Source organism: Thalia democratica, chromosome 5 (assembly GCF_965202585.1).
Source record: "Thalia democratica chromosome 5, ktThaDemo2.hap1.1, whole genome shotgun sequence".
Taxonomy (NCBI): domain Eukaryota; kingdom Metazoa; phylum Chordata; class Thaliacea; order Salpida; family Salpidae; genus Thalia; species Thalia democratica.
The window spans coordinates 71,306,582-71,317,248 of NC_139169.1; the positions used below are offsets into that span (position 1 = coordinate 71,306,582).

General features: G+C 26.0%; 1 protein-coding gene across 1 annotated transcript; it reads left to right on the forward strand.

The window, feature by feature from the left end:
- The first annotated feature begins 4,477 nt into the window (after positions 1-4,477).
- Positions 4,478-7,961, forward strand: LOC145836833 (E3 ubiquitin-protein ligase DTX3-like). The gene is made up of 2 exons (XM_082944605.1): positions 4,478-4,587; positions 7,118-7,961. Exons 1-2 carry the CDS (start codon positions 4,478-4,480, stop codon positions 7,959-7,961), a joined length of 954 nt encoding a protein of 317 aa, XP_082800731.1.
- The last annotated feature ends 2,706 nt before the right edge of the window (positions 7,962-10,667 follow it).

A 10,667-nucleotide genomic window follows, 5' to 3' on the forward strand; every position in this document is an offset into this window, starting at 1 on the left:
AACTTACATCAGTATAAAACTTGACCTTGCTATATTTCTCTTAACCGCTTGAATAAACAATGATTTAAGCTCAAAACTTTTCATCAAATCTAAACGGTAACCAAGTGTAATTCTGTTATAAAGGGATAAAATTGCACGAAGATACTTTTGCACAAATGATCACTTTTGCACGGAGACACTTTTGCATTAGCAGACAATTTTGCACGAAGACACTTTTGCACAAGTTGAACTTTTTTTTATAGTTTTTTATTTATCTTATTTTTTTTAATAGAACTGTTACCCCTATCCCTTACCCTAGGTTAGTTGCTTTTTTTTCAATTAATTTGTTTTTATTTATTCAATTGTTTTTTATTATTAATTCTTATAAGTATTTTTTTTATTCCTATCACTGTTACCACTTACCCTTACTCTCGGTCAGTAATTTTTTTTATGTTTTTTTATTATTTTATCTTTTATTTTAATTTTTCTGTTTCGAAATATTTTATTTTTTCTGTTTTTACTTTTTTCCTGTTTTTCTATTTTTCGTATAGTTTTACTCTCGTGCCAAATGACCCTCTGTGCAAAAATGTAACTCGTGCAAAATTGACCCATGGTGGAATTGTTTTTGAGCAATTTCATTCCTTTGTGCATATTTGACATAGTGTAAAATTATCTTCGAGCAGTTTTTCTTCGTGCAGTTTAGTCCCCTCATACAATATAGTCACCTGTTGCAATTTTGGCTTTTTACAATTTTGGCTTTTCCAATTCAACCCGTTTTTCATTTAAATTGACTAAATGATATAAAAACACTACAAATACAGCTAATTTAATATTTCTTTATTATAAGGATAAGAGGCAACAATTGTTCAACATTATTTTCAATTTTTAATTCTTTCATTATTTTTTTTTTCCAGCCCTGGTTTAGATGGAAATAGTATATAGTAAGTATAAAATGTTTCTGTGAAAAGTTCAAATTATTTTTAGACTATTACTCCCCCTTTAAGTTAAAGTAATTTACTATTTTAAATAATTTATTCTATATATATACATTATACATGTAAATTATTTTCTTGAAGATAACTTTTAAGTAAAAATAAGAATGGCAGCCACAAACTCAGTACACTTAGGATAACTCTGGATGTTTTTTAAGTGTTTTAATTACTTCAGATAACTCAAAACAACAATGCCTATTTAAACATTTTTTATTATATAATACCAACTGAAACTATTACAAAAAGTTTCTTGACTGTTTTAAAGTTTTTTAAACTTCAAAACTGTTTTATATATATATATATAATAAATGCAGGGTTGCATAAAAAAAACCTGGAATCCTGGAAAAACATGCAATTTGATAATCTAAATAAAAAACCTGGAATTTTGAACAATATTTACATATTAAGTAGTAAAATTTTAGTATGACAAGAAAATTTTTAGCTTTTAGTTTTTGTAATCATCAAAAGTTTACTTTATTAAAAAACACATTTACAGAACCTTTACACTATCTTTACTACTTGTTATACTACCAAGCACAGCTAACCTAATACAGCTAAATTTAGTACACATTCATGGTTGCCACACACTCGGGACACTCAGAACATTTTGAATTTTTTTTCACTCAGGTTGGCTAAGGATAGTTTGTTTCTATTTAAAAATCTCAGAACAGATTATTTTCTTGATTTAGAATGGAATTTAGTTGATTAAGTTTCAATACTTTTTATTTATAATATAAAAATTACTTTAGAAAAACTTTATTTTTATTAATTTTGAAATGTTAAAGTTAACTTATATTAAGAAAAACTAAAAATCAGGTCGACTCATGATAGTTTAAGTTCAGACAGGACAGTTTTTTTATCAGAAAATGTCAACTCTGCACATTTTTAAAAATTTATGTCTATTACTTATTTATATATACATATATATATTAATGTATACTTTAATTTTTTTCTAAATATGTATTTTGAAATGTTGTTTAACTTATTATTTTCATGTTAGTTTAAGTTATAAAGAAAGTTTTAAAAGATTTCAATACATACAAATATTTAAAGTAATAGTTTAATACAGAATTGTAGAAAGAAAAAAAAGTATAATTTTTTTCACATCATATTTTTAATGTATGACTGTAAAATGTATAAGTCTAAATAGATTACCCACTCTTAGGTTATACAGGCTAGTTTTTCATTACAAAAAATACAGTATATGTCGGGTTAGATATTTTTTTTTGAACTCTGACTGAATTAGATAGATTAATTTTTATTCTTTAGTTATGAATTCTAACACTTTTAGGCATTTAATCTTTATTAGCACTATCTATAATAATTAATACAAAATAGCTTATGAACTCAGACTAGCTTGATGTAAGTCAAGGTAAATTTATGTTACTCAGTCTCGCTTCTTTTATAATATAGTCGCAAATCTTAGCTTACTAATTAATGTATAGCTTTATAGCATATCAATAAAAATAATCACATGCCGGGAAAAAAACCTAGAATTAAGAAAAGAAATATATATAATATGACAGAAACCTGGAATTTTGATTAATTTTACAAATAGAGTGGTAATTTATTTTAATAACTTTTGATTTTTGTTAAAAATAGAAAAAAAAACCTGAATTTAGGAAATATATCAAAAAGTTATTAAGTTCTCATCTTAAATATGACAATTATTTAACCTAGGTTTGGTGCAAATTTGTGAAAGTTTGGGATTAGAAAATATATTTTTAGTTCAATTATAATAAATTTAGGAAGATATGATTTGGTTCTTCTTTTAAATAAGTAATTAGAAACATATTTTTGATATTCTTAAGTTAGTGTGTTTGTGTGCAGCTGGGTGGTAGACCTCCTAGAAGAATTTTTATTTTTTTTGTGTGCATTTATTGTAAGTATTGCTTATAAATAAAGTTAATATTTAAACTGTTGTTTAATTGCTTAAATATTTGAGCTAGAATTACATGTTTAATAAGCTTTAATAAACTATTAGCTTTTATAGTAAGTGTTTGATAATTTACTTTTCTAAAATTTGTAATACCATTAAAATGCACTTTTACTAAGTGATTTATAAAAGTTTTAAAATATATTTGTATTTTCAAATTATAGTGCTTGTATTTCTTTCTGGTTCTTTTGTAATAATAGATACATTACCCAAATTGTCTTGTCTAATTTTATAAAGTAGTCTCAAATAAAGATTAGTGTTTAGTAAATATTTTTAAATAAGCAAGAATCTAGTTATGATAAGTAGTATCAATATATTAAGTATCCCACAATCTTCACCTTATAAAGTAACTATTTACATTGTTTTGAAACACTAACGTAGAAATCTACTTCAAAATATCATAACTTTGTTAATAAAATTTAACTACTCTTAGTTGCTTGTATATAATAAATTTATTTGAAGCTCAGTTTTGTAAATTTTTAATAACAATTAAAGGTCAGCTTTTAATAAAGAAAATCCCTAAAGTGTTTATTTAAAAATTTTATAATACTATTTTAAATTATTAATAATTTTTTCAAGTTTTAATTCTTAAAATTTACTAAATACTAAAATTGTCATTCCTACTAATCAACCATAACATTAATTCAATCACATTTTTTAGTTTAAATTGTCAACTATCAGGTTTTTCCTCATTTTCCTGGTTTTTTTAACACTCTGTATTACTATATGTGTATATTGTATAAAACTAAAATGTTTTATATATTTTTATTATTAAAATTTACTACTAGTGTTTTATGGTAAAATATTTCTTTAAAATTTTTGTAAATTATTTTTGAAATTTTCTACATCAAAAAACATAACTTATTGAAAATATTTTACTATGAAAGAATTAAGATTTAAACTTCAGAGAAAAATTTTTGTTGACTCAATAATAACATCATTAATTTAGGTTTACATTATTCTCTACATAACTATTAGGGTTTTATTTTTGTTTTCTTAACTAGATGGCTAGCTTTTAACATAGTAATTTATTTGTTTCAATATTTGTATCCCTTGAAAAAGTTACAACCATTTTTTTTTAACTTAATTTAAAAAAAAAATTAAAACAAAATTAAAAATAAGGTCCACAGCTTTTTTTTATCTAATTACAATTATTAATTTTTTTAGCAAGTCCTATAGCATAACTATAGCAATTTATTTCACTTATATTATTTTTAATCATATTTTTATATTAGATGTCGCTCTATACATTAAAAAAATTATTCAGTGTCTTGTTTGGATTTATTTAAGTAACAAAAAACAAAGAGTCTGTTTGTATTGTTCTCACGAATGATAGAGTGGAAAGCTAACAACAAAACATAATAGTTTTTAACAGAAAAAAGTTTTTAGTATTTGTTAAAGTTTTATAAAGTTTTGGCAATCCAAAGACTTTTTCTTATAAATAGTCGTCAGGTACTACTTTTTCAAAGAAAACTGGCTTTTATAATAAAATGATACAGAACCCTGTTTTACTTAATAAATAATGGCTTCAAAATAATAACTATTATTTTCAGAAGTATTGTCAACTAAAATGAAAGAAGCAGAAGCAATTAAAGACATGCGAATTAAAGATGAGCCCACATCGGAGGGTTCTTTTGTTTCCATTATTGAGTATTTAGTGAAATGGAAGGATTGTCCCGAGTTAGTTGTTGTATGTTTGACAACATGTAAAAACTTTTATAATGTAAACTATAGTTTAATACTATTTATACTAAAATAATCTTATTTAACTACTTACAGAGTTGCCACTTTACCTGAAATTCTGGAAAACACTGGGTTTCGACAACTTAGGCAAAAAAAAAGCTAGAAAACCTTGAGTTTGCGAAATTTGAAAAAAAAACCTGGAATGTTATACTAAAATCACAAAAATAACCTGGAAAATAAAAACCTGGAATTTTAACAATTTTCACATGTCTAGTAGTAAAATTTTGATTTGACTAAAAACACCATTAAAAATTTCTTTTATTAATATTTAAAGTAGCTTTACAGTATCTTTCCAATGTTTATAAACTATTTAACACAGTTTTTTACCTTAAATTTAATTAAAACTAAAAATAGACCCAAAATGTGTACTTTTAAAAACCTCGAAGAAATTTAGAAAACCTTGAAAATTTTTTCAAAAAACAAGTGGCAACCCTGTATTTAGTGTACACCAATTAAACTTTTTACTGTGCGCAGTTTTAAAACTTTTAGGAAATCAATAGTATATTTTACACTTATTTAAAATAAAAGCTTACTAATGAATATACTGGCTGTACGCGTTGAATATTAAACAGTTCATGTTAAGACATTTAAATTTCTAATTACTTTAGTTTTGTCCAGTATTGCTGAAGACTTAAGATAGTCAGAACATTCAGTAAAACTCAGGATTTTTTGATATGTTTGAAAATTTTGTGATAACTTAACATAGCTAAGGATATCTTTGGATATTTTAATTTATTTAACTAAAAGTGGCTCAATGTGTTTATTTTTTTTAAGACTCAGGATAGTGTTAATATTTTAAATCTGATGATATATTATTTGCAAGAATTTAGATAAGATTTAGCTTATAGTTCCAATACTACGTTTTTTTATGACTATTTTCAAAATCTTAACAATAACTAGTTTTGAGAAACTAAAAAAAAACTTGAAGATTTAAAAAAATTCAGGATGACTATGGGCAGTTTAAAGTCACCAAGACTAGTTTATTGACAAAAGTATAGCAATCCTTTGAATAAACCTATTTGAATTATAACAACTATGAATATATATATATATATATAATAGTTTATTAGGAAAATTTGTTTTTAAAAATTTCAGTACATACGTTTCACAAAAACAAAATAATTGTCTTTAGCTTCAGCTGGTTCAAATTCTATAGAAAGTGATTTAGTTTAAATTATCATCTTTTTTTCTCTATATATATATATATATATATATATTATTATTTATAAATATATATCTATTTATTTATCTTAATTTTTGATTTATACTTGTATACATAAGTTACTATAACAGTTTTGATCGTAACAACTGTAAATAATATTCTAATCTCTAAAAGTAACAATTTTTTCAAGACGTTGCTGAAAATAATATTTAAGTTTTATTTGATATACAAGGTTTTTTTTAATTCAATTTAATAGATCTTCTGCTACATTTTATTTTTAATGTTAACTATTTTGTTTTAGATTTAATCATTACAAAAATAAAATTTTCAGAGTTTAAACTAATAAAACTTGATTTATCCTATAGCCAATGTATTCAAGCATGATTTTTTTAGTTGGCTCTATATTATTATATTAATATACTGATAGCTTTTATGTTTTTTTTTTTTATCTAGGTCTGTAATTATTTTAATTCAAATGTCAAATTTTTTAGAAATGAAAATTCGTGGGTACCAGCTGAGAACTTAGAGAACTTATATCAAGACTTAATAAGTCAATTTTACAACACTAAAAATAGGTATGAAATTTTGTAAAGAATTATGATAAGTTAAATTCTTATTATGTAATTTGTATTTAAAGAAAAAAGCTAATTAAATATTTATTTTTTTGTACTTGCTTACAAAAAGGAATTTTTAAGTAAATTTAACTTTATAAAGAAAAAATGTTTATTTCAAAGTAATTTTTTCTCTCAGTTGTTTTTATTAAATTCTTTTTTCTTAATCCAAAAAGGACATCCAGTAATACGAACAACTAATTGCATTTGAAGGTATGCTTTTAAATGTTTGTATTGTACTTTGTAGACATAATAGTTGGTCATTAACATACCATTAAGATTGTTATTGCACTCTTAACAATTGTTCCAAAAATTTTTTGATTGTTTTTGATAAACAAACAACTAAAGTATATTTTAAAATTATATAGTTATTCTTATTATTTTTTGCATTTAATAATACAAAAAAAATATTAGCATCAATAGAAGAGTTCTTTAAATAATGATTTTTAAACGAAAAATTTATTTTTTTGTAAATAATAAAGTTTAAATTTTTTTTAAACATACAAAGTTAGTACAAAGACAGAATCAAAAACAAAAAAGTTATCAAAATTTGTTTTTATTTAAAGATAATCTCAACTTACAATTTCTTACTGCTACAGCTAAATTCTTTAAAATGATTAACAGTTTTTAAATCTTAAAACTAAGCAATTTTAAGCATATAAAGCTAATGTATTTTACATTGAAAAATTATCAGAGGTAGCAAAAGTCAGCAGCCTAAAAACTCCAGTCAAAAATCATCAACCAGCGGAGGTCAGCGACAAAATGGTCAGCAAAATCCTCAACCTTCAAGTGCATCAGCGTCGCCATGGAACATTCTTCAGCTTCTCTCAAATTTAAGTATTGGGATGTCAGGATTTGATTTAAAAGACATTAAAAAAGAGGAGACAATCGCAAACTTCGATGAAAGAAACAAAAAATCAGCCGGACAAAACTTTGATGGTGTCGAAGTTTCACTTAATGATGAAAATAATAATGACGACTGTTCTGTTTGTCTAGGTCTTTTAAAAGAAAACGGACCGGTAAAAGGTACGGGAGTTTGTGAACATCTTTTTCATGGGAAGTGTCTGAAGGATGTATTGAAACAAAGCCACAAGTGCCCTGTCTGTCGTGCCGTTATTATAAAGAAGCTTGGTCCATGCCCAGATGGCTACATGACAGTAAGTACTTGTAAAACCGGGCATTGTGCAGGCTACGAAGACTGTGGAACTATTGTGATTGAATACCAGATTCTTGGTGGTATACAAGGACCCCAGCATGGAAACCCAGGGGCCTATTATAAAAGAGATCACAGAGAAGCATTCCTGCCTGACAACGAAGCAGGTAGAAGGGTTCTTGAGCTGTTCAAGAAAGCATTTAAGATGAAGTTGACGTTCACAGTTGGTAATAGTTTGAGCACTAGAAAAAGAGACGTGATAACTTGGAACGACATTCACCACAAGACTTCTCCTAAAGGTGGACCATATGGGTATCCGGATGCGACTTATTTGGAGCGAGTAACTGCTGATATGTACGCTCTTGGTGTTAGGTTGGATGAGTAATTCAGATGAAGGATGTCTTGTTAGGTCATTACATGTATTTAACTGTTTTACTGTCTTGTACTCGTTGAAAATAAATAGAAGTATTTAGTTTTCATGTTGTAAAATTTATTTTAGCTCTGGTTATTATAATTTTTTTAATTTTAACAGATATAGATATATTAAAAACAAGTTGTACATAAAAAATATTTAAACATATTAATATAATAAGATTAAATCTACTTAACCTAAGTAATCATTTTATTTTATTTATTACTATCTACGGCATGGTTTTCCAATTTTTTTTTTTAAGACCGACTCAAAAGAAACTAAAATAGCTGTGGACCCTTTCGAAATAAAATTCTAAAAAACTGGTTTTAAAAACGCCTAACCTAAGGCTTTTTTAATCATTAACTTCTCAATATTTGGTACAAGTTTAAAATTATAAACCGTATGCCCCCTTCCCATTCCTCACTACAGATTTTGATCCCTGATATTTAGAAAAACTTCGTTATTTATAGTATTATTAGTTTAAATAGTACCTTTAAATGCATTAAGATTTTTTTCATTTGCTCTTTATCTTCAACTTTAAAATATTTAGTGTAAGTTTCACATTATAGCCCTACGGACCGCTAGTAGTTACTCGCCCCCCCCCTTTTGGCCTTGTGCATCCTATGACCCCTAAATTTCTGAGTTAGTCCCTAAGATGGCCATGTGGCCCACTTTTGGAATACCCGTTCTACAGTAACTGTTTATAAGAAATTAAAAAATATATTCAGATTTTGAGTTTAAGACTATCAGTTTAATAGTTGTACCATAAACATTATGTGATTGTTTTAGAACAATAGAATTTTCTAGCTTGTATAAATAAAAATGAAAATATATACTTGCATCACACATCAACTAACTTTTAAGTGGACAACGATTTTATAATTGGTCAATAAATTAGACTTGTACGGATTGTTAAAAGATGTCTAAGTCGGCGGAGAAAATAAACTATAATTTACAATAAAATTCTTTTGATTAATGAACTTTACCGAAAGATCAACAGCATCTGCATCCGAGACAACCTACGACCGGTTTTTTTCTAATAAGGACTCATCAGGCAGGCATAGTCGCGAGAAACCGCTGTTGTGATCTTAACTAAGCGGGCTTAAGTACGAAATACTAAAGCGACCGTTTGTGGGTAAAATTAAAAAAATTAAACAGGTAAATCTTTCACAGCCCAACGTCTCAGACATTGTCAGGTTATTTTGAGATTATATCTTGCGCTCCTCTGATCAGTTTTAACCAGTAGTTATTGCGGTCACGATCAACAGAGTTGAGATGTTTCGCGCCACCAATAATGAATAAAAAACTTTAACGCAGGATTAACAGCTGCGAGACAACCTGCGATCGGTTTCAAACTCAGTTTCTTATCAAAAAGTAACTTGTATCTTTTTTTCTGTGTTTACTCTTATTTTGTCATTTTAGAAGAAAAATGTAAATACTTTTTTGGATTTATTTATCAATATACGTTTTGAGCGGGTGTAAAATATTTGCACGAAGACACGTCTGCACGAAGACACTTTTTCACTAATGGACATTTTTTATGGCTTTAATTTTGCACGAAGGATCAATTTCCCATGTAGACACTTTTGCAAAGGTTGATTTATTTTTTATCATCACTGTTACCCTTCACCTTTACCCTCGATCAGTAACTTTAGGTATTTTTTAATTCTTATTTTGTATTTGATTGTTTTTCAGTTTGTATTTTTACTATTACTGTTACCCCAAAACGTACCCTCGGTTGGTAACTATTTATTTCTTTGGTTTTTTTAATTTAGTTTTTATTTTTCTAGTATTTTATTTTATCAATTTTTTACTCTGTTGCAAAATTGAATCTTTTGCAAAAGTGAATTTTCGTTCAAAAGTTACCCCTCGTACAAAAGTGACCCTTCGTGCAAAAGTGTCTTGGTGTAAAAAATGTCTTTTTGTAAAACTTTCTTCGTGCAAAAGTGACCCTATGTGCAAAATTTTTTCGTGTATTTTTATAAAAAAAAGCTTTTAAGACTTATGAGGTACAAAACACCAGACCAGACCTTTTGAATAAAATCTTAGTCGTTAACAGCTATGTCCACTAGATGTGCCAGAGATCTAGTAAACTATTTCATTTATAAGTTACTTTTCAGAAGTAGTAAATTAAGTATAAATTCAGTTTTAAACTCTATAACAAAATATTTTAAAAATATAAATTTCAACAAAAAAAAAATATTTTATATTACAAAACTATTGCAGATTTTCAGCCATGTGAAATTTTGTATCGAAATTTTAGAAAGTTTTAGTTTGAACAGTAGTATAATCACAAATGTGTGAATAGATTATAATGCAACCTGATAATCTTTACTATTTGCGTAAACATTTGTTTTTTTTTAAGTTTTTTATCAAACTATGAAGTGTTGTTTAGTAGTAAAACAAACTGCATAATCTTTTATTAAAACGTTTTTTTAAATTTCTACTTACGTAAAACAAACTTAAGATTTAAAATATGTAAAGAAAAAATTGTAGTTTACTTATAAAGCATTATCAAATTTTAATAATACATGTTATATTATAAAATTATTGTTTGCTTACGTAAAACCCGTTTGAATATATGAACTTTAAGTAACTTAGTTGAATAACTGTTCACTTCTATAACAGCACATATTTTTTGTATCAAAGTTTTTTTTAAAGTGTCCTAGAAAAATTTTT

Bases quoted from the DNA above. Each gene is read 5' to 3' on its own strand.
- LOC145836833 (XM_082944605.1), top strand. From the start codon at position 4,478: ATGAAAGAAGCAGAAGCAATTAAAGACATGCGAATTAAAGATGAGCCC. The intron at 4,588-7,117 runs GTTAGTTGTTGT...AAAAATTATCAG, and splicing joins AAATGGAAGGATTGTCCCGA to AGGTAGCAAAAGTCAGCAGC.